The 25,056-nt window shown below is 35.5% G+C and overlaps 1 protein-coding gene across 1 annotated transcript in view; it reads left to right on the top strand.

Annotated features, from left to right (window-relative positions):
• ATM (ATM serine/threonine kinase) overlaps nucleotides 1-25,056 on the top strand; it is a 133,098-nt gene that overhangs the window by 61,798 nt on the left and 46,244 nt on the right. Inside the window, 13 exon segments of the mRNA XM_017855270.1 lie at nucleotides 378-504; nucleotides 1,003-1,202; nucleotides 3,992-4,166; nucleotides 4,705-4,869; nucleotides 6,448-6,580; nucleotides 8,754-8,849; nucleotides 11,209-11,380; nucleotides 13,174-13,315; nucleotides 14,379-14,555; nucleotides 16,519-16,696; nucleotides 19,737-19,824; nucleotides 21,998-22,153; nucleotides 24,539-24,626. Of these exon segments, the coding sequence (XP_017710759.1) occupies nucleotides 378-504; nucleotides 1,003-1,202; nucleotides 3,992-4,166; nucleotides 4,705-4,869; nucleotides 6,448-6,580; nucleotides 8,754-8,849; nucleotides 11,209-11,380; nucleotides 13,174-13,315; nucleotides 14,379-14,555; nucleotides 16,519-16,696; nucleotides 19,737-19,824; nucleotides 21,998-22,153; nucleotides 24,539-24,626 (1,897 nt within the window).

Here is a 25,056-nt window from a genome sequence, read left to right as displayed (position 1 = left end):
GGGTGCTGACGAGTTGATGGGTGCAGCACACCAACATGGCACAAGTATACATATGTAACAAACCTGCACGTTATGCACATGTACCCTAGAACTTAAAGTATAATAAAAAATAAAATAAAATAAAAAATAAAATAAAATCATTACAAGATCATTTAAGATTATTTAAGTTATTGAGGGTGAAAGGTATTTAGATAATCTGATTTATATATCTGGACTCTGATATTTATTTGTGATTTTATTAAAAGTAGTTTTTCAGTAGAAAAATAGTTTTTGAATTTGGGGGTTATTAAAATCTAAATTTTCATTTTGGAAGTTCACTGGTCTATGAACAAAACTTTTTAAAATGATGACTGTATTTTTTCCCTTAACTCTGTTAGGGATTTGGATCCTGCTCCTAATCCACCTCATTTTCCATCGCATGTGATTAAAGCAACATTTGCCTATATCAGCAATTGTCATAAAACCAAGTTAAAGAGCATTTTAGAAATTCTTTCCAAAAGCCCTGTAAGTATACATAATGAGTTTAATAATAGAGCATTCTTTCTTTTTTAGCTAAAAAAATCTTTGTAAGTACATCTTAAAGAGGAAAAGTAAACAAAAAAAATTTATCTCATAATTAAAAAGGAAAACATTTATTTACAAGTTTAAATGGTATTTTACTTGTCAACTTTAATTGAAATATGTTATATATGAGAACAGAATCTTGTGACACTTTAGTCATATATTAGCTCAGGGAATGTATTTACTTTTTCATAGGGAATATACTATTTAATTATAGTTTACTTTCTGAAAATTAAATAAATTGGCAATAGTTTAAGATAGTAATTTTCTTAATGTAACATTTTGCACTTGATATCGAACCCAAATCTAAATTCTGTTATTTAGTTATTTTAAATATAAAACGTGTATGTATTCAAATATTTGAAGAAAAAATATAAAATGTATTTATTGTAGCCGACTATCTAATTAAACAAGTTTTTACTAAATCTGTTTATTTTCTAGGATTCCTATCAGAAAATTCTTCTTGCCATATGTGAGCAAGCAGCTGAAACAAATAATGTTTATAAGAAGCACAGAATTCTTAAAATATACCACTTGTTTGTTAGTTTATTACTGAAAGATATAAAAAGTGGCTTAGGAGGAGCTTGGGCGTTTGTTCTTCGAGATGTTATTTATACTCTGATTCACTATATCAACCAAAGGTAAATAACACATTTGGACCAATATATAAGCAGTCTTTCTATCCTCTTCTTCCTGTTTTTTTGCTTTGTTTTGTTTTGAGACAAAGACTCACTCTGTCTGCCCAGGCTGGGTGCAATCACGGCTCACTGCATCCTCAACCTCCTGGGTTCAGATTATCCTTCCTCCTCAGCCTCCTGAGTAGCTGGGACTCCAGGAGCATACCACCATGCCCGGTTAATTTTTTGTGTGTTTTGTAGAGGTGGGGTTTCACCATATTGCCCAGGGTGGTTCTCAAACTCCTGTGCTCAAATGAACTGTCAACCTCAGCCTCCCAATGTGCTGGGATTACAGGCATGAGCTACTATGCCCAACCTATCCTGTTCTTTTAATTGAAAGTTTATATGCTTCTAAGAGGTAGATATAAGAGTGTTGCTTTCTGAATTTTGCTTTTTACGATGTCTATTATATTTACCTATTAGTTTTTTAAAATTGCACTACTTGCCTGGGAAACATAGCAGACCTTGTTGCTACTAAAAATTTTTTAAAAAAGAAAATTAGTAGTAGGTGTGGCAGCTCACACCTATAATCCCAGCACTTTAGGAGGTTGGGGTAGGTGGATTGCTTGAGCCCAGGAGTTAGAGACCAGTCTGGGCAACATGATGTGAAACCCCATCTCTACAAAAAAATTTTTAAAAAATTAGCCAGGGATTGTGGCATGTACCTGTAGTCTCAGCTACTCTGGAGCCTGAGGTGGGAGGATTGCTTGAGCTCGGGAGGCAGAGGTTGCAGGTTACAGTGAGCAAAGAGTGTGCCACTACACTCCAGCCTGGGAGGCAGAGCGAGACTGTTGTCTCAAAAAAAAAAAAAAGAAAGAAAATTATCCGGGTATGATGATATGCACCTGTAGTTCTAGCTACTTAGGAGGCTGAAGTAGGAGGATGGCTTGAGCTCATGAGCTTGAGGCTGCCAGTGAGCCTTGGTTGCACCACTGCATTCCTGCCTGGGCAACAGACTGAGACTTTCATTCAATTAAAAAAAAAAAAAAAAAAACACTACTTCTCCAATTCTAGAAATCTTAAGAAGGATCTTCAACATTTTAATACTAATATTCTAGCTATTGATGGCCTCAAATAAACATTTCTACAAAATTGGGGTTATTCAGCTGGGTGTGGTGGCTCACACCTATAATCCCAGCACTTTGGGAAGCCAAGGCGGGTGGATCATGAGGTCAGGAGATTGAGAGTATCCTGGCTAACACAGTGAAACCCTGTCTCTACTAAAAATACAAAAAAATTAGCTGGGCATGCTGGCAGGCGCCTGTAGTCCCAGCTACTCGGGAGGCTGAGGCAGGAGAATGGCATGAACCCGGGAGGCGGAGCTTGCAGTGAGTCAAGCTTGTGCCACTGCACTCCAGCCTGAGCGACAGAGTAAGACTCTGTCTCAAAAAAAAAAAGAAAAAAAAAAAAAAAAAGAATTGGGGTTGTTCAATTTAGCATCTCTGATCTTTTCCATTGATTTTAATGAGATTTCTATTTGTTAATGTCTTTTTTATTGTGGTAAAATATGTAACATAAAATTTTTATTTTTGCTATTGAATGGCCAGTTCAGTGGCATCAATTACATTTCCATTGTTGTGCAGCCATCACCACTATCTATGTCCAAACTTTCATTTTCTCAAACGGAACCTCTCTACTCATTCCACAATAACTCCACATTCCCTCTTCCCCCTTCCTGGCCATTGAGAAACTCATCTATTTTCTGTCTCAATGAATTTGCCTATTGTAGATATTTTAATCTAGAGTTGTACAATATATGTCCTTTTGTGTCTTGCCTTGTGTGGTCACTGAAAACTTTGTACTTTAGCTTGTGTTTAGATAGTGTTTGATAGAGATTTCCTTGGAAGCCAAGAGTGTTGGGATGAGGAGGTATGAGAGGAGAAAACTTTTCCTAGTGTTTGCAGATTGGCTTTATGCTGGGATTCTTCTTCAACACTTAGCCATACTTGCATTGCTTGGGATCAGCCCCAAATACAAGCTTAGGGTCTTCTCTGGTCTTTTCTGAGCAAGAGTCTTATCTTGAAGCATGTGTGTGGCTTTCTCAATTCCCCCTAATTTGTGGGTGCTTTTGAATACACTAATTTCCCAAAGAAATATTCTCTCCAGCTACTCCTAGGCTTTAGGCAGCCTCTTGTATGGCTCAACAGTAATCTTTTGCCCTATGCACCTGCAGGTTGTTGGTCAGCCTTACAAAGTTTCAAGCAACACCCATATCTTTTGTAGCTTGTATGAGGTTAAACAAAACAGAGTCACGCACTTTACATCAGTCTTTGGCTCCAGACAAGTTAGAATAGACATATACAATAGTTTGCAACTAATCTGCTTAGCTCCATGAACTATCGTGAGCCAGCGTCTCACACGGAGGATAGGTTGTGATTGTTGCCAACCTGGGGTAGAGGTGGGCAAGGACAAGTAAAGTCACCACGAAGCTTTCCTACTTTTTTTCAGTTGCATGTTTCTTGATTCAATATTTTCTTGATTACTGTAAACCTTTGACTATTTTACAGAATTCTAACAAAATTAGTTCTGACAAGTTTGCCTGTTTTTCAGTGTTTCTGTTAAAGGATGGAAGCTTAGAGCTGTCTATTCTGCATTTTGCTGATGTCACTTCTCATTTTGGCTTATATGACATTAAAATATTTATGTCAAGGCATATAAGAATTAAGAGATGCTGAACAAAAGTGACTTCTGAATGAATTTATTTCAGAGTAATTTTCCAGAACTTACTGGTTGTTGTTTTCTCCCTATATTAGGCCTTCTCGTATCATGGATGTGTCATTACGTAGCTTCTCCCTTTGTTGTGACTTATTAAGTCAGGTTTGCCAGACAGCAGTGACTTACTGTAAGGATGCTCTAGAAAACCATCTTCATGTTATTGTTGGTACACTTATACCCCTTGTGGATGAGCAGGTGGAGATTCAGAAACAGGTAATTTTCTGAATCATCTTCAGAATGGTATTTAAAATATATTTATAAAGTATTGTTAGAAGGATTTGAGTGTTTTTTGTTTACTTGGTATAATTGGTGAGTTTATTGCGAATTTTTTTGTAAAATGATTGGAACAATATGCTTAATGAATTAACTTTTGTAATCAATTACAGAGCACTTGGTACTTTTGATCTAATAAATAACCTGATGGTTTCATCTACTATGCTGAAGTATAGAGGTAGTCAAAACTAGAGACAGCAGTTCACAACATTATGGTGGTGTTTGAGTTACTACTTATATAAACTGTTTCATTAATACTGGCTTTTTTTTTTTAACCTCAGTACCCACCTTGTAGTAGTACCTTATATAGTTATTGAATTATTTGAAAACACGGAAACTAAAAGCTGGGTATCTTAGATGTAATTAGAACATTTAATCTGATCTAGGTTAATAGATTTTATCATTTATTACAGTAAGTTTTGTTGGCTTACTTTAAAATTATTTCTCTCATAATTTTTTCTTTTTAAATTATATTTAGGTATTGGACTTGTTGAAATACTTAGTGATAGATAACAAGGATAATGAAAACCTCTATCTCACGATTAAGCTTTTAGATCCTTTTCCTGACCATGTTGTTTTTAAGGATTTGCGTATTACTCAGCAAAAAATCAAATACAGTAGAGGACCCTTTTCACTCTTGGAGGTAATAAAAATTTCATCATCTACTATTTTTTGTTAAAGAACATAGACCGTAGTACTTTTTAAAAATCTGTAATGCTCTAGCAATAAAAAATGGAATCTTTTTTTAAATTGTGATTAAAAATATATACGTAGGCTAGGCACATTGGCTCATGCCTGTAATCTCAGCACTTTTGCAAGGCTGAGGCAGGAGGATTGCCTGAGCCCAGGAGTTCAAGACTAGCCTGGGCAACGTGACGAAACCCCGTCTCTACGAAAAATTAGTCGGGCATGGTGATACGTGCTTGTAGAATCAGCTACTGAGGTAGCTCAGGTGGAAGGATCACCTGAGCCCTGGAGGTCAAGGCTGCAATAAGCCAAGATTGTGCCACTGCACTCCAGCCTGGGTGACAGAGTGAGACCCAGTCTCAAAAAAATACATATATATATCTAAGTATATAGATATATATAGATAGATAGATAGATATCTATATACTTAGATATATATGTGTATATATGTATATACACACATACCTGTGTGTGTATGTGTGTGTATAACATGAGATCTACCTACTTAACAAATTAAAAAATGAATCTTAATGTATCTCTTTGTATTGAAGTCAAAGTATAAATATCAAAACTTCCTGGTAAAGATCCAAATTTAAGTTTTCAAGGAATGTGACATAAAATAGTTTTGATTTTAACACATAAGATCCTAAGGTCCACTAATAGCCCAAAACTACCATTGGATCTTTTCAATGTCTATTTAATGTTTGTGTAAGAGATAATGTTTAACTTTCGAAAGCATATTTCAAGTTTTAATCTTTATAAACCTCAAAATTATGTTTAGGTATATTCTTCCATACAGATCTTAATTATAATTTTTAAATGATAGTCTGTATTTGACTCTGTGTAAATATAAAAACATATTTAAATATGTTAAGACGTAGAGTTATACTACTAAAGAGAAATTTAAGCATTTCCCTCCAGTTGAGTATGCTATAACAATCTTGAAATCTGTGTTACCATGAGAGAGTCTGTTAGAATTTAAAGGATTAGGCCGGGTGCAGTGGCTCACGCCTGTAATCCCAGCACTTTGGAAGGCTGAGGCAGGCAGGTCATGTGAGGTCAGGAGTTCAAGACCAGCCTGGCCAACATGGCAAAACCCCGTCTCTACTAAAAATACAAAATTAGCTAGTCATGGTGGCACATTTCTGTAAGTCCTGTATTTGGGAGGCTGATTATTCGGGAAGCTGAATCCTGTATTTGGGAGGCTGAATTCCTGTAAATCCTGTATTCGGGAGGCTGAGACATTAGAATCACTTGAACCCGGGAGGCAGAGATAGCAGTGAGCCTCAGTAGTGCCACTGCACTCTAGCCTTGATGACAGAGCGAGACTCTGTCTAAAAGAAAGAATTAAAACATTGTAGGGTTTGCAGTGGAAGAAGTCATTTATTTCTTCCTTGTTTGGTAGTAATACAGACATGAGTCAGTGTCTATAAATGGCACTTAACTAATTTTTTTCTTTTATTAAGTTTTATTTCACAGGCTTAACCAATACATGTTAAAAGCAAGTTACATTTTAATTAATTTTCTCTTTTAGGAAATTAACCATTTTCTCTCAGTAAGTGTTTATGATGCACTTCCATTGACAAGACTTGAAGGACTAAAGGATCTTCGAAGACAACTGGAACTACATAAAGATCAGATGATGGACATTATGAGAGCATCTCAGGGTACTAATTTTAATGACATGGGTTATTTCTACCTGTTTCCTCTTGAAAGAATATTTTGTAAAGTCTTGCTCTTGGTTTCACTGTCACAGACTTAGTTCAGGCTCTCATCATTTAGTTCAGACCCTCATTTCTCATCTAACTGTAAACCTGGTCCTAACTGGGCCCCTCCCCCTGAACTCTTCCTATTGTATTCATCCTCTGCCATAACGATTTCTCTAAACCCAAATATGATCGTGTTTTTCTACTGCCTAAATTTTTTTTTTTCAGAGACAGATTTTTTTTTTTTTTTTTTAGAGTCTCACTCTGTCACCCACGCTGGAGTGCAGTGGCACCATCGTAGGGTTCAAGGAATTCTCCTGTCTCAGCCTTCTGAATAACTGGGACTACAGGCACACACCACTACACATAGCTACTTTATTTTTTTATTCTATTTTTTGTAGGGACAGGGGTCCCACTATGTTGCCTAGGTTGGTCTTGAATTCCTGGCCTCAAGCGATCCTCCTGCCTTAGCTTCACAAAGCATTGGGATTAGAGGCATGAGCCACGGCGTCTAGCCATGCTTAAACATTTTTAACTTCTTTTTTTCTTTTAAGACAGAGTTTCGCTCTTGTTGCCCAGGCTGGAGTGCAGTGGCGCTATCTTGGTTCACTGCAACCTCCACCTCCCAAGCTCAGATTCTCGAGCCTCAGCCTCCCTAGTAGCTGGGATTACAGGCACCTGCCATTACGCCTGGCTAAGTTTTTGTACTTTTTTTAGTAGAGACAGGGTTTCACCATGTTGGCCAGGCTGGTCTCGAACTCCTGAGCTCAGGCGATCCGCCCACCTCAGCCTCCCAAAGTGCTGGGATTACAGGCGTGAGCCATTGTTCCCGGCCCATGCTTAAACATTTTAACACCTTCTGACTATGTAAAAGAAAAATTTAATTCCTTAGAGCCAGACATACAAGCTAGTCTTGTCTTCTAGTCCAATTTACCTGAATGAAAGAAATATGTCTCATTTTAATACTTTAGCCATGTGTGTTTATGTGTGTGTATATATGTGTGTGTATGTATTTGTAAGTTTTCTAGCTTGCTTTTACTTATGAAACATCTATATTTATGTTAATTTGATTTGAAATGTACATTATTACAGTATTTGGGAAACTTTCTATTTTTTTTTTTGTTTTGAGACGGAGTGTCGCTCTGTCACTCAGGCTGGAGTGTAGTGACATGATCTCCGCTCACTGCAACTTCCACCTCCCGGATTCAGATGATTCTCCTGTCCCAGCCTCCCGAGTAGCAGGGATTACAGTTGTGTGCCACCATGCCCAGCTGATTTTTTATATCTTTAGTAGAGACGGGGTTTCACATGTTGTCCAGGCTGGTCTTGAACTCCTGACCTCAGGTGATCTGCCCATCTCAGCCTCCCAAAGTGCTGGGATTACAGGCATGAGCCACCGCACCCGGTCTAATTTTGTATTTCTATTGTGTTGTTTTTACCCTCAGTACTTTTTAAAATGAATTTTAGTTTTGACTGAGCAGAGTTTCTAGTACTTTTGAGATGTATAAAATGTATGTAAATAGAAACACCATTATTTCTTGTTCTTGTGTTCTTGAGTATTTTATGGGCTAGATCTGCCTTGTGCCTTATAGCCACTAGCCATTTGGCTATTTAAGTGAAGTAAAATTAAATGAAATTTGAAGTTCAGTTTTTTCATTGTGTTGAACACATATGCAGTTCTCAGTAGTACATTTGGTCAGTAGTGATCATTGGACAGTGTAGATTATAGACATTTCCATCATTGCAGAAAGTTCTGTGGGACAGTGCTGGTCTAAACTCTAAATGTCAGATGTTAAAAAGCCAAGCAAGCTCCCAAAGTCCCTTCTAGCTTTAGTGTTGAATGATTCTTGTGCATCTGTTTGTGATTTTGCTAAAGTGTTGACTTATCTGCACAATTTGTTTAAGACATTTTATTTTCTCTGTTGTCAAATATTGCTAATCACTTTCAAAAGAATCTGTGGTATTAAGGAAGTTCAGATTCATTCTCTATGTATTTTTTGAGCTACTCATGACTTACAACCTTCTTTAAACTTTATAGAAATTTTCTAGTCAGATAATTTAATATATATGTTATTGTAAACAAAAGTGTTGTCTTTGTGCTAGTTGAAACTAATTTTTAAAAAATTATTTCTAGATAATCCACAAGATGGGATTATGGTGAAGCTAGTTGTCAATTTGTTGCAGTTATCCAAGATGGCAATAAACCACACTGGTGAAAAAGAAGTGCTAGGTAAACTACAGTCATGTGCTGCATGACAACATTTCAGTCAACCGTGGATCACATATAGGATTATATATGATTAGAATACTGTATTTTTACTGTAGGTTTTCTGTTTAGATATACAAATACTTACTATTGTGTTACAATTGCCTGTAGTATTCAGTATAGTAACATGCTATACAGGTTTGTAGCCTAGATGCAGTAAGCTATACCATATAGCCTAGGTGTGTAGTAGGCTATACCATCTAGGTTTGTGTAAGTCTATTCTGTGATGGTCGCACAATGACAGAATTGCCCAATGACACATTTCTCAGAACATATCTGTGTCATTAAGCAAAGCATGATTGTATTGGCTGAATGTGAGTTATGTGGTGGTCATCTTTATTATATCTTCAAAATAAGTGAGGGTTTGTCATTTGGGATATTGGGGAAATACGAGATGCTAGCTAAGTTACATGCCTATTAAAGTGTCCCTAAAAAGCCCCCTTTTGTACTTTTCTTCCTTAAATATTCATATAAAATGAAAAGTTAAGAGATTTACATATGTGTATAACTTAATTTGAAAATGCCTTATAAATATTTAGGAAAGGCAGAAATATCTATTTTTAGAGTTAAGTTGCAAATAAATTGACTGCCAATGTATTTTGTAAATATAACTGACAGGTACTCAGTGTCTTTTGTTATGTAACAGTCATAAGAATGAAGACTTGGAGGGCTAGATTAAACTTAAATAATTAAAACCCATTCAAGTCCTTTCCTACAGCCATTTTAGGGGAAACCTAATGTAAGATAAGAAGCTAACATCATGTCCAGTTTAGGTGTTTAGATTTAGTGACCACGGGATGGAGAAATCACCTGATTATAGTCAGCTTGAAGCTCTCATGATGGTTTTGCTTCAAATTAGAAAAATAGGAGGAATAAGTAGTGTTTTACAGATTCTACTATCTTTCTTCAACAGTCTTAACTTCTCGGTAGGAGCCTAATATCTAGAGTACTTCCTTTTTTTTTAGGTTTTTAAAATTGAGATATATCCTACATATAGAAAAGTATACAGATCAAAAATATCTAGCTTGAAGAACGTTCGCAGAGTACATTTGTACATGTAGCACCCAGACTAAGAAACAGAATCTTACCAGAACTGTAGAAGTTTTCTTTAACCAGCGTATTTACCTCCTTGTCCATAGTGGCACTGCTTTTAGGGACAGACTTGATTTATAACCGAAGCCCTAAGTGGCTTTTCTGTGTAGCATAAAATTAATGTGGTTTGTACTCACAGCTTTCCCCCTAAGATCAGGAATGAGACAAGGCTGTCCACTTTCACTACTGCTGTTCAACATTGTACTGGAAGTTCTAGCCAGAGCAATTAAACAAGAAAAAGAAATTAAAAGCATGCCAATTAGAAAGGAAGTAAAACTATCTGTATTTACAGATGATATGGTAGAGAAAATCCCAGAGAATGCACAAGAAAGCTACTGTAGAGCTAATAAATGAATTTAGCAAAGTTGCAGGGTACAAGATCAACACATAATTAGTGGTGTTTGTATATACTAGCAGTGGACAATCCAGAAAGAATTAGAAAAGCAATTCCATTTACAATAGCATCTAAAAGAAATAAATACCCAGGAATAAATTTAATCAAAGAGGTGAAAGACTTATATACATTCTGTTTGTTAGAAGTGAATCACTAAGTACAGCCCACACTCAACGGGTAGGAAATTAGGTTCTACCCTTTGAAAGAAGGACTCTCAAAAAATTTGTGAACTTATTTTAGTAAATACCATCATGATGGAAAGAGCACCAAGAGCCCTCTGGGTTGCTGAAAATGTCCTATCTTCATCTGGTTAGGGAGAACACAGGCAGAAAAAAATGTATATTTGTATGTATAAATTTTCATTGAACTGTGTTTAAGATTATGGAATTTGTGTGATATCTCAACAAAAATTTTAACAGTTTTAAGGTTGATTCTCTCTCTCTCTCTCTTTTTTTTTTCCACCCAGGCTAGAGTGCAGTGGTGCAATCTTGGCTCACTGCAGCCTCCGCCTCCTGGGTTCAAATGATTCTCCTGCCTCACCCTCCTGAGTAGCTGGGATTACAGGCCTGCGCCACCACGCTTGGCTAATTTTGTATTTTTAGTAAAGATGGGGCTTTACCATGTTGGCCAGGCTGGTCTCGAACTCCTGACCTCAGGTGATCCACCTGCCTCTGTCCCCCAAAGTGCTGGGATTACAGGTGTGAGCCACCGTGCTCGGCCTTAAGGTTAATTCTCAAAGTACAGCAAAACAGCACTATAGTTTTGAAATTAGAAAATTTCAGTTTTATGTATGATCTCTTACCTATGACTCTACTGAAATAGAATTTCTATATGTAGAGGCTGTTGGAAGCTGCTTGGGAGAAGTGGGTCCTATAGATTTCTCTACCATAGCTATACAACATAGTAAAGATGCATCTTATACCAAGGCCCTTAAGTTATTTGAAGGTAAAGAACTTCAGTGGACCTTCATAATGCTGACCTACCTGAATAACACACTGGTAGAAGATTGGTGAGTATTTATTGATACCTTATATGTAATCCCACTTAATATGACATTCATGGAGAATGATACTTCACACAAATTGATATTCTCAGTAACTAAAGCTTTGTCCTTTTTTTAATCTCAATGTCTTTATTGAGATTTAATCTCAATGTCTTTATAAGATTGAAAATTCTTGTATTTTTATTAATTCACAGAATTATTGACCCTACTATGTGCCAGACACTTGATATAATGGTGAACATTCCAGACAAGGTCCCTGTTAAAATTTTAGTGGGACTGGACAAATAAACAATAAATAAGAAAAATGCCAGATGGTTCTACACAGAAAATTAAGATAGGGGAGTATAAAGGGAGATGTTTTAGGCTCTTGTCAATATCAGAAGTGCCACTCTCCTCTAAGTGAGGCCTTATTTTGATCCTTTTAAAATAAGCCATAAAGCAGAGAGGTTGTTTTATAACCCTAGAAGTCTTAAGCTAATCAGACAGGGTTTTCTATTGCTTATTTATTCTCTATGCAAAACAGAATTGCACCACATATCAAAATTTCAACTGGTTAGTTGAGATTACTTTTGTGTGCATGCTTTTTCTCTCTCTCATTTGTTGATGGATTGATTGGTGTCTTTGAGTATTCCATCACCACCATATTTGGTGGTAGGCTCAAAGGGTTTTCTTCACAACCAGGCACCTTTCTAAGATAAATACATGTTTTGATTTTTTTTCTGTACTTCCCTTTCTCCTTCTCTTGAGGAATAAATGATTGGCAATAATGTCTAACTGCCCTGTTTCTGTTATTGATTTAATGTACCTATATATTTTTTTCTTTTGTTGTTTTTGTTTCATTAAACAAATTTGTATGGTTTCTTTCTGAACATTTTATTATAAAAAACTTTAAACATATAGCAAAATGGGAATAATTTTATAGTAAACACCCATATGCTTATCACATAGTTTCTATATTTTACTGCTATCCTTGCTTAATCACTTCTAGCCATCAGTCTATCCTTGTATTAACATGTATTAATTCATCTCTCTCTTTTTTTCTTTTTTCTTTTTTTGAGACAGGGTCTTGCTCTATCACCCAGACTGGAGTGCAGTGGCATGATCATACATCATAGATCATGCTTACTGTAACCCCAAATTCTTGGGCTCAAGCAATCCTCCTGCCTCAACCTCCTAATGTGCAAGGTTTATGTGCTTGAGCCACACCACAGCCAGCCAGTTCATCTCATTTTTTAAATGTGTTTAAAGGTATATCAAGCACAGTTTTTGAAGAGAGTACCACAGAAAATTTGCAAGCATTAGATGTTTCATTCGTTTCATAGTAACTCGAAATTGGTTTTTCTGAAACAGATGCACAGAAATATTAGTGTGACTTAAACTTAAGAATACTAGGAAGCAGGTAGAAGTTTTTTGTATTTTCTTTAACAGGGAAAACTTTAGATATTCAAGGGACTTTAGCATATGAAGATGTGGACCAAAGGATTCCCAGAATTTTATTACTTACATGTATTAGAACATATTTTCAAGTATTTCTTTTTGTGAGTCTTTTTAATTTATAGTAGTCACAATTAAACTGTATTGAATGAAGGGAATTGCTGTTGCATTGATTAGTAATTCAAGTTTACTGAATGACTAGTGAAAGTCCTTTGATAATTTTGTTTGATTTTGGAGAATTTGGTGAATGTAAAGTTTCCTAATACAAATTTTAAATTTTAGTTTTGAAATTTTTTCAGTGGAGGTTAACATTCATCAAGATTAATAACTGGTGTACTTGATAGACATTTGAATTGTTTTTTCAGTGTCACAGTTCGATCAGCAGCTGTTACTTGTTTGAAAAACATTTTAGCCACAAAGACTGGACATAGTTTCTGGGAGATTTATAAGATGACAACAGATCCAATGCTGGCCTATCTACAGCCTTTTAGAACATCGAGAAAAAAGGTCTCTTAAGTAATAAATGTTTATCGAATACCCACCATATCTAAAACAGTTCTGTTTGCTGTGGGTTGTGACTGTTAACTTGCTTGAAATAGTATTGTACTAACAATTAACCTTTCCTATAAGTAATTTAAACCATATTTCATAAATCCAAGGAATTTGCTACTTTTTACTTATCATGGCAGTGTGGAAAAGCTGAGATAGGTAACCTGAGGAAATAGTAGTTGATTTGGGGGGAGGGGAAATTCTTAAAGACAAACCTTATTTTTTTAGAAATAGAAAACCCTACTTTGCGCCCATGAAAGCTGTTAGCTCTGGGTATGATTTATAGTTATTGTGATCCACAAGTGTTTATTTCCATGGCAAGTTAATGTATCACAATCCCCTGGTGAAATACAGGATGACCCATAGATTTCTTCCTTTTTCCATGTTAGTATCATAATAGGATTCCACTGTAAGTACTCTGTGAGGCATGTTTAAGAACACTTGTTCCTTCCTTAGTCTAAGCATTCCTCTCTACTATCTTCTTTTCATAAAGTGACTGAGAAGTACACAGTTTAGTTTTCACCAATTTAATTTCAGGGCAGAAACCAACATTGAAGCAGTACTTTCAGTGCATCACAAATATAATTTTGGTCTTAGTAAAATTACTAGTAATATAAACTGTTAATGAAACTAATAATATAACCTGGAAGGCATTATAATTTTAACATTTTAAAATCTCATTTCATTTTGAAATCAAGTCTATGTGATAGGTATGGTCTGGTTTTGTTCAAGAGACAGATGAGTCAGAGTTTGTGATTTGTGTAATATGCTACTAATGAGTGACAGAGCTGAGAGTAGGACCCAGTTTTTCTGGTGCCTAAAGCAGCAGTTTTTACCATACCACTCTGACTCTCGTATACACATAAATGTTTTAATTTTAAAAGGTAAACATTGCCTCCAGATTTAGTTTTAACTGTATTTAGCTTTACTCAGAAACAGATTTGTTATACTCATTTTAGGTAGGAAAGGTACAATGATTTCCAGTTCTCTTATTTACATTTTCTAATCCATTTCTTTCTAGTTTTTAGAAGTACCCAGATTTGACAAAGAAAACCCTTTTGAAGGCCTGGATGACATAAATCTGTGGATGCCTCTAAGTGAAAATCATGACATTTGGATAAAGACACTGACTTGTGCTTTTTTGGACAGTGGAGGCACAAAATGTGAAATTCTTCAATTATTAAAGCCAATGTGTGAAGTAAGAAGATTAATTAGCCTGATTTAATTCCTTGTTTATGACCTGTTTATCTAAAGAGTTCTGTGTTACTGCACATCATCTTCACATAATATCACCCCCACTCAAACTGTTGTAAATTTATTAAAGTGAGCATCCGTATTTAGTCATAACTTTACGCATTAGGTTTCAGCTTCAGGATAGCAACATCCTAGAGGAGTTCTAACGGGTGCCTTGAATAATTTGTTACTAATACTAATGATAGTTAAAATACTGCTGATTATAAATTATTTGCATTAACCAAAAGCCTGTTCTAACTTTGTTTACGTCTTCTGATAAGAGCACATTTATTTTCCCTGATACGCTTTCCTGAATAAGAAAAAGGAGTGGGGCAGCAATCAGCGTAGCTTTTTTATTTTTGAGGATATAGTATGTATCTCCATAAAGAGTGAAGGTGCATACCAAATGAGACAGAAAGTTTATACTCTTCCATCAAATATGTAATCTAAAACAGCAAAACCTGATGCTTTACAGAGTTAATTTATAGCACTGTCAAATGTGATTCAACAGAAATGTGAAAATACAACATCTGACTAGGTTAAACATCTGCCAATTACAGATAACTGATAGGAAAGTATTTTCATAATGTACTCACATTGGAAGCAATGTAAAAAGCAGTTCTTATTTTCTACAGAAAAAGTAATGACAATGAATAAAACATCACCTTCTCTACAATACTACACCGCACTCATACCAGTTCAGCAGAGTGGTACCCCGAACACACATACAGCTTATTTCTCATTAGTGAACAAAGCTAAGATTTTTATAAAGTTTTAACTTTGAGCCAGAAGATAAAATGTTCCAAATATACGTATGTACACACCTCATTTCTGGTACTTTAAATTCTCTAGCTCTAAAAGTGGTGTTTTGCCTTGTCTTTGGTTTGAAAAAGAAAAAGGGTGCAATTAGTAATCTATAACCTGTCTTATGTGTGTGAAGTCTGATGAATATGATGGATATGGAGTGTAATGATTCATTCATATGTTAAACATGGAGTGCGGTGAATAGCAAAAGTAAAGCTGAATACTGTTTTAATGTGCCAGATGTATTAGAGTGCTTTTCTGCTCTTTGGAATATACCACAAATAATTAACCAAATTTTATACCCAGAAGTTGGGCTTATTAAAACATAAACTTTTTTTTTTTTTTTTTGAGACGGAGTCTCGCTCTGTCGCCCAGGCTGGAGTGCAGTGGCCGGATCTCAGCTCACTGCAAGCTCCGCCTCCCGGGTTTACGCCATTCTCCTGCCTCAGCCTCCCAAGTGGCTGGGACTACAGGCGCCCGCCACCTCGCCCGGCTAGTTTTTCTGTATTTTTTAGTAGAGACGGGGTTTCGCCGTGTTAGCTAGGTTGGTCTCGATCTCCTGACCGCGATCGCGATCCACCCGTCTCGGCCTCCCAAAGTGCTGGGATTACAGGCTTGAGCCACCGCGCCCGGCCAAAACATAAACATTTTTAACATGACTGTTGTAGTTCTTCACTGAGGATAGAAAATGCATAAAAATCAGATTTTCAACTTTTGTCTTAAACTTTTGATACCTTTTTCTCTCTTCTATCAAATCAGAAAACTCCTTCTGTTACTAACACTTTTCAATTCTGAAACTGTATTTAAAGTGGTGATATAATTTCATTTGTAAGCAATGGTCTATTTCATTATGCTAATGGCCTAGACTGAAAATAAACAGTTACAATGTCACTAACATATACATTTGATATTGTTATACTAGCCTAGTGTGTTTTTTTTAAACACCACCTAATACATGTTTTTTGTTTGTTTTTTTTTTTAGCAGTATGTTGAGTTTATGGCAGATTAATCTGTCATCTTTTAGAAATTTAATATGTCAACAGGGCATGAAAAGTTTAAGTAAAATGTATTAGTTTTACTCATTTTTACTCAAACTATTGGGTGGATTTTTTGGTATATTCTAGGTGAAAACTGACTTTTGTCAGATTGTACTTCCATACTTGATTCATGATATTTTGCTCCAAGATACAAATGAATCATGGAGAAATCTGCTTTCTACACATGTTCAGGGATTTTTCACCAGCTGTCTTCGACACTTCTCACAAACGAGCCGATCCACAACCCCTGCAAACTTGGATTCAGGTATTCTATTAAATTTTTAACATTAATACTGTAAACTTCTCAGTTCTAGAGAAAGATAGATTTAAGGTGGAATCCCGCTAAAAGCACTTGACAGGATTAAATCTGTAACCTCTAAATTTGTTTCTTTATCTGTGGAATGGAGATAAAAGTTGCAATAGTTGCAACAAGTTTTCAATGAAATAGTGTGTGTAAAGTGCCTAGGATAATACTTGATGTACAGTATTCCCTCAGTACATTTTGGCTATTGATAATGGGTCAACTAATTGAGCTTTCAATATGTGCCAGGCACTGTGCTTGCACCAGCAATATTAATGTGAAAAAGAAACACCCACATTCTAGCAATGGAAAAAACAAATAAACACAATCAGATATTTTAGGTACTGTGGTGCAGATATGATAGAATTTTCATGTTTTCAGAGCTCTGGCCAACTCAATTTAAAAAGCAGCCTTTGGTTGGGCACAGTGGCTCAACGCCTGTAATCCCAGCACTTTGGGAGGCCAAGGTTGGTGGATCACTTGAGGTCAGGAGTTCAAGACCAACCTGGCCAACATGGTGAAACCCCGTCCCTGCTAAAAATACAAAAATTAGCTGGGCGTGGTGGCAGGCACCTGTAATTGCAGCTACTTGGGAGACTGAGGCAGGAGAATCACTTGAACCCAGGAGGTAGAGGGTTGCAGTGAGCCAAGATGACACCACTGCATTCCAGACTGAACAACACAGTGAGACTCTGTCTTAAAAAAAAAGAAAAAGAAAAAAAAACCTTTGTATAACTATAATTAACATTTGGTATATATCCTTCTAATTTTTTTAAAACAAAAATTGAATTGCACTTTATTTACTCTTATAACCTACTTTCCTTCTGTGACATATAACGAGTGTTTCTCATGCCAAGAGCATAATAGCAAAAGAAATTCCACCAGGGTTGGGTATGTATATTACATATATGCATACTTGAGGGCTCATTATGGGTCAGTTTTTAAAACCTAAATTTTATGAAAGGATACAAAATTCACAGATTATTGTTAACTCTCTTTATTATATATTATTAATGTGTTTTATTTGCAATCTTAAAGCTAGGTACAAATTCACTTGTTGTACTTAAAGACCAATCAATTCTAATGTAATTGTTGATTTAATGTGATATTTTGCCACAACTAGTCTGCTCCTCCCAATCCTTCCAGTCGCTTCAGCAAAGGTTGTGATTACTCAGTTCTTCCAGTTGTTTCTTCTAGTTTTACTGCTACAACCTTCATTTGACATGACTCTAATGTCATTTAGACTTCAGTTTACTATGCTTTATATTTTATGTATTTTCTTTCCTGTTGGCTAACAGCAATTACAAATCTACTATTTGGAAAAATATAAATTATAAACATAGACATAGATGCCCATCCTGTGATCCTACTAGATTATAAGCTGTTCTATAAATGATCTAGAATGTGCTTATATGAATTTTCTTTAGGCCACTGAAATGAAAATCCTAAAATAAAAATTTTCATAGAGGCTTTGTAAACTATCAAAAATGTATCTCTTATCTTTAATTGGGAAAATACAGGTATAAGTGATTTAAGTGTTTAAAACTTTAATATATAATTTACAGTACTATTAAAAACAATTTTTATTACATAGTTTAAGGTAATCATTGTTTATGATAATCTGGTAATTTGTTATTGTGAACATGGCCAAGACCTTTTTCATGTTTATCAGTTATGTATTTATGCCACAACCATTGGAAGGTAATTGTTTTATTATATCTGTGTACAGTGCCAATATTTTTATTACCTTAAGTGAAAATTTAAACTTCACATATAAAATTCTATTATTGAAAAGGAAAGTAAAGGCATATTTTTATAAAATTTAAATGGTATATCTTTTCTGATGGCTGTAAGCCTCATTGCCTTCACTAAATGTCCCATGTGCATCTCATACTCAGCTGTCCAAAAGCAAATGTGTCATCTTCTTCATCTCTTCCCCCGGTCTACTTTTTTAAATGTGTACCTCTTTGACAAATGGCACTCAGTTGCTTACTCTAGAAACCTCTCATGTATTTCATCTAATTACCAAATCTTGCCAATTCCGTATTATGAATAACTTAGTCCATTTGTTTCTCTCTGCCCTTAGCATCCTTACTGCTTTCTAGCTCTATGACTTAGCACAGGTGAAATTCTTTCATTAAATTTTCCAAGTTATTTCTTGCTTCCAGCTATCTCAGATATTGTTATTATTGCCTGTAGCACTGTCCTTTCCTGCTCTTGTGACTATTACTCTTCTTTCAGGTATCACTTTTTCTTTTTTCTTTTTTTTTTCTTGAGACAAGAGTCTCACTATGTAACCCAGGCTGAAGTGCAGTGGTGCGATCTCACTGCAGCCTCTGCCCCTCAGGTTCAAGCAATTCTTGTGCCTCAGCCTCCTCAGTAGCTGGGATTACAGATGTGTGCCAGCACGCCCTGCTAATTTGTGTATATTTAATAGAGATAGGGTTTCACCATGTTAGCCAGGCTGGTCTCAAACTCTTGGCCTCAAGTGATCCGCCTGCCTCGACCTTCCAAGGTGCTGGGATTACAGGCGTGAGCCATTGCACCTGGCCAGTATCACTTTTTCTATGAAACTTTTCTTATCTATAAGTGAGGTTCCCTCTGCTAAGATTCTATAGCATTTTAAACTTTCCTGTTATAACACTTAATCATATTGTGTTGTAATCTCCCAGGCTAGTCAGTGAGTTCTGTGTGGTCTGACATGGTCTATCTTGTTCATGGTTATATACTGAGGACCTAGCACATAAAAGATCTTATTGAATCAATTAATTAGTCCTCCTCAGAAATAAAATATAAATTACAATGTAAGTTCTCACTTTTATTAAGATAACAGTTTCTTTTAAAAGCAAAAGAAATGCTATTAAATTCCCTCAGAACCAATTTTGTGTTAGGTACTGCCCACTAGAACCTTATAGCATAGTGGGTTACAGACACATAAACAAGAAGGAAGAAAGTGCGTAAGCAAGAATGCCTGGGACTGAGGGGAGATATTTTTGTTTGTCAGAGTCAGAGCACTTTTTCCGATGCTGTTTGGATAAAAAATCACAAAGAACAATGCTTGCTGTTGTGGACTACATGAGAAGACAAAAGAGGTAATGTAATGAGTGTTGCTTCTTATGTTTAGGATCTAGAGTGTAACTTGTTAACTATTGGCTGAATTTTAACATGATTGTCTTAGGTGAAGCTGTTGCAAAGTGCTATATTTAATTTGTGTGATATTTGTATCTCCTTGCAGTAATCCATATTCAGGATAGCACTTCAGTTAAATCAGTGTCAAGAACTCTCAATTCTAGTACCAGCTGTACCAGTAACAGTGTTACCTTTGTTAAATTATGCAGCCTTCTTGGCTCCAATTTATTTCATCTATGTTCGGGATAGGAGCAAGTGTTTTTCCAAGTTACATTTAGCTGTATTATCACTCTTTTTACTTTTCTCTTTGCTTTAGTTCTAAGAAGTAAATAGAGTTGTGTAAATGTCTTCCTTATGTATCTTTATTTTAAGATGTAAGTTTCTTTACTGTGTGCAGTGGTCTCAAAATCTGTGGCAGTACTGTGCTGTGACAATGTTTATTTTATTGTTTCTGGTAAATTGTTTTATATTATAGTATCTTTGTTCCTGTTATTTCTCATGAAATTTTTAACAATGCGTACAGGAATTGCTAGAATGAATGGTCTGACTGATCAATACTGCTTGAGAGTTGACCAGAACTCTGAAGAAATAGTGTAGTAGGCCTATAATTTGAATAGGTAGGAATCGATGTCTCATAAGTGTGTATGGTAGTGGTGGCAGTTTTTGGTAAAGAATGAGAGGGAGAGGTGAGTGAAAATGAAATGTTTTAAGTCTAAATGCATTAATATCTTAAAAAATTAATATCTATGTATTCTTAGCCATTCTTCTTCTCTAGTAGAAAAAGAAGTTTTGTGCTTTTCAGTGTCTTTGCTTCTGGTTATTTTACCTTATAGTTTTATACCAGATTATCTTCTCAGAAGGCCTATCAGAAGCTTTAACGTAGTTGAGAGCATTTGTTTTCTTGGTGTTGGGAGGCAGTTTTACCTTTGAGTCATTCATTTCAGATTTACCATTGGGGTAGAATGGTGTTGACATTAGCAGGATTTGGAGAAGATAAAAATTCTTCATATTCCATTTTAATTCTGAATAAGATCCTAAAGAAGATTCCTTGAGAAAGTATGAATGGGATATAGAAAAGGGGGTAAAGACATGCATTCAAGTCCAAGCTTGTGCTGTGTAAAAATTACTTGTTATCCTATACAGTATGTTGGGCAAAAACAAAGAACAACAATAAAACAACAACAAAAAATTGCTTGGTATCTTTGAACCTCAGTCTTATCATCTTTCAAAATCAGAATAATGTCTGCAGTGTCTTCCTTTCCATGGGGAAATTATTTCACTTCTCTGAACCTCAGGTTCCTCAGAAAATTAACTTTAGTTGAGTGCTTGCTATGTAGTAGGGTGTGCCTTATTCATCAGCTTTGCAGGCATTATTTAATTGTTGCACTCATTCTCCAAGGTCCATGTTGTTCCAGCATTTACAAGTAAGGAAACTAGGAAACTGAGGTTTAAGAAGTTAAGTTGCTAAGATCACACAGCTGGTAGTAGGTAATATAGCTAGATTTGAACCTACCTGTATTGTACTTCAACACCAGTGCTCTTAACCACTACCATGTCCCATCTCTATAATGCTAGTTTTAAAAAAGATACTATCTATGGTCCCTTTCAATCTTGACCTACCTGTTAACACAGTGGAAGGTTTTTTATTAAGTAACTCAACCTAGGCAATACATTAAGGAGAAAATAAGTCACAATAGGAAAGACATGTATTTGTGTCTTAGATGAAACAATATTTTTATTAAATTGACTATTTAATAGGAATATTAAAAGTGTGTGTTGGGGGGGTGCTTGTGTGCATTTGTATTAGCTATTCTGTGTATCCTATTCTTAGCCTGTGGTACATGGATTTCTTGGTGGGGAGCAGATATGAACCCCAATTTTGTATCAAGTGATAGTCTATAGGTTTTATCAGATTCTCTGATCAGTTTGAGGGAAAAAAGAACAACCAAAAAGATGATTAAATCGGACTCTTCAGCCATGTTATAATGTTTATAGGTATATATTGGGGAAAAGTGGTTTTCGGGAATTTGTAATTTTCTATTAAGCAGTTACTACCATTGTATTCAATATCAACATGCTTTTCTTTTGATATTGAAGTTTTAAAAAGTGAGTGATATTGTATCTAATTTTCTTTAGACCTTCTTCAGGAACAATTTTTGATGATGCTTTCTGGCTGGATTTAAATTATCTAGAAGTTGCCAAGGTAGCTCAGTCTTGTGCTGCTCACTTTACAGCTTTACTCTATGCAGAAATCTATGCAGATAAGAAAAGCATGGATGATCAAGAGAAAAGGTAATGGAATTTACAATTTTTGGTTTTTAGAATTAATGTTGGCATTGTCTCATTAAGGGTATACAGTAAAGATTTACTTTGCCTCCTGTTCCCCGTTTAAAAGACATTATTTAGATAGAAATTTTGTTTTAAAGTGAAATTATAATAAATTTTTAAAAAGGAATATGTAATTCCTGCTCTGAAACAATAGGAATGTTTATACTTAGGTATTATAAAAATTTAACAGATAGCAAATTCCTGTAGGACAGAGTCCATACTTAATTTTCTGTATATTCCCCATAACAGCCCTAGCATCGAGTACTTAATTTAAGGGTGATAAATATTTTTCAAATGATTAAATTATTTCCTAACTTCAATCAGATTAGATTTACTACTAATTCCTAAACTATTCAAGATTCATTTTGGATATAAAATACCCAAAATTATAATCCAAAATGGCTATAAAGTAATGTGACTGATTTCTTTCTGTGACTAAGTTTCATTTCTTTATCTACCTGTATTTCTAGTGAATTTAATTTGCTTTCCTCTGACCTGAGTTAGAACTGTCGTAAGAATTTAATAAATATACCCCTAGATCATGGTGAAGAACAAAAAATAATCAAGAAAGTAAGAGTAAAAAATAAAGTAAAACACTTTATTATCCCAACTGCCCTCTTCAAATCTTTGTTCGTTTGAAATGGCCTGGGTCTCATTTTTTTGCCCAGGCTGTTGTGCAGAGGTGCGATCATAGCTCACTGTAGCCTTGATCTTCCAGGCTCAAGTGATTCTCCTGCCTCAGCCTCCAACTAGTTGGGACTATAGGCACACATCACTGCATCCAGCTCATTTATTTTTATTTTTATTTTTAGTAGAAACAAGATCTTGCTATGTTGCTCAGGCTGGTCCCTAGCTCCTGCGCTCAAGTAGTCCTCCCACCTCAGCCTTTCAAAGTGCTGGGATTACAAGAATGAGCCACTGCACCTGGTCCCAAATTGTTTTTTAAAGCGGTTATACCCATTTTTGTACAGAAACGTAGTTGGTAAGGAAGTGGATCAGTAGGAAGCCTTATATTTGAAGAAGGGAGCCAAAGTATAACTATTTCTAGGCTGGGCACAGTGGCTCACGCATGTAATCCCAGCACTTTGGGAGGCCAAAGTGAGAGGATTGCTTGTGAACAGGAGATCAAGACCAGCCTGGGCAACATAGTGAGACCTCAGCTCTACTAAAAATAAAAATAAATTAGCTGGGCATAGTGGCTTGCACATGTGGTCCCAGTAACTCAGGAGGCTGAGGGAGGAGGATCACTTGAGCCCAGGAGGGAGAGGCTGCAGTGAACCATGATTGTGCCACTGCACTCCAGCCTAGGCGACAGAACGAGACCTTATCTCAAAAAAAACAATATAAGAGAGGAGACACAAATAAGTAAAATCAGAAACTTGGGACAATAGTACAAAGCTTATGGAAATTTAAATTATAATAGAAGAACACATAAGCAATTGTATGCCAAATCTTAGAAGATACGGACAAATTCATAGTAAACACGGATTGCCGATCTCACTCAAGAAAAAAGAGAAAAATATCAACAGAAGCATAGAAAATAAGGGAAGTAAATCAGCAATGGAAACTTCCCAGAAAAGAAAAACTCAAAAACCAGATGGCCTCACTGGTAATTCTGCTAAATTTAAAAAGGAATTGATATCNAAAAAAAAAAAAAAAAAAAAAAAGAAACTGGAATAAGCATATAGGTAAATATTAGAGGCAGTATCACTTATGATAGTATTTATTTTATGTATTAGATTATTACTGTTATAGACACCATAACTGTCATGGTTTTAGAATTGAAGTTACTTACAGAACTGAATGTCATATGTATAAAATGCATAAAGTTAAGGCCTTAAAGTAGACAAATCTGAGTTCTCATCCTGACTGTCACTTTCTAGTTTTATAATCTTGGTTTAAGTGGATCCTACTGATCTACTTCCTTTTCAATAGTTAATATCAGATGTCTTAATTTATATCTATTAGTTATTAAATTCTTATTGTGGTCTTTGTGTGTCTGTAATTATTGATTGAGTTGAATTTCAGGTGAAACCACTGACAGAGTATATAGTACCTGAACTGGAGGGCATGTGCTCTATTTTTAAACAATCCTGTCTCTTTATAAATAATCATATTTTTGCATATGGGCTTTCCATATCTAGAAGATTATTCTTAAAATATAATTTTCATTCACAAATTCCTTTTCCATCCTAGGTATAAATGGTATTAAGTTTTAAAGTATAAGTGATTTATTCTGTTTTGTTTGCAACCTTCATTAGTTTTTTTCTGTCAAAGTCTATAGTGTATGTATTCAGGAGCTTCCAAATAGTATGTTCTCATTAAAAGATGTGTTCTTGTGACAAACAGAAGTCTTGCATTTGAAGAAGGAAGCCAAAGTACAACTATTTCTAGCTTGAGTGAAAAAAGTAAAGAAGAAACTGGAATAAGTTTACAGGTAAATATTAGAGGTTCTATTATTTATGACAATATTTATCTCATACTTTGGGTTGTTATAGACACTGTACAGATGCCATGTGATTTTTAAACTGAATTTACTTACTGGACTAAGCACCATATATATAAATTTATGGTCTGAAGCTTAAGCCTTGGAGTAGACAGACTTGAATTCTAATACTGACTCTGCCACTAGTTGAGTTCCTTCACCTGAAAGACGGAAGTAAAACCACCTTTCTCAAGAATTTATACCATGCATTTTCTGCCATAGCACCCTGTTCATTTCCTTTATAGCACTTAGGGTTTATAATTATATATTTAGTTGCTCGTTTATTGTATGTCACAGAAGAAGCAGATTGCCTCTTCTATACATTTCTTGATATCCATTCTTAAATTGGCTCATGTTACTGTCTGGGATGCTGACCAAATTT

The sequence above is a fragment of the Rhinopithecus bieti genome, unplaced genomic scaffold (assembly GCF_001698545.2).
Source record: "Rhinopithecus bieti isolate Rb0 unplaced genomic scaffold, ASM169854v2 scaffold_39705, whole genome shotgun sequence".
NCBI lineage: Eukaryota > Metazoa > Chordata > Mammalia > Primates > Cercopithecidae > Rhinopithecus > Rhinopithecus bieti.
This window is presented reverse-complemented; position numbering and strand designations above follow the sequence as displayed.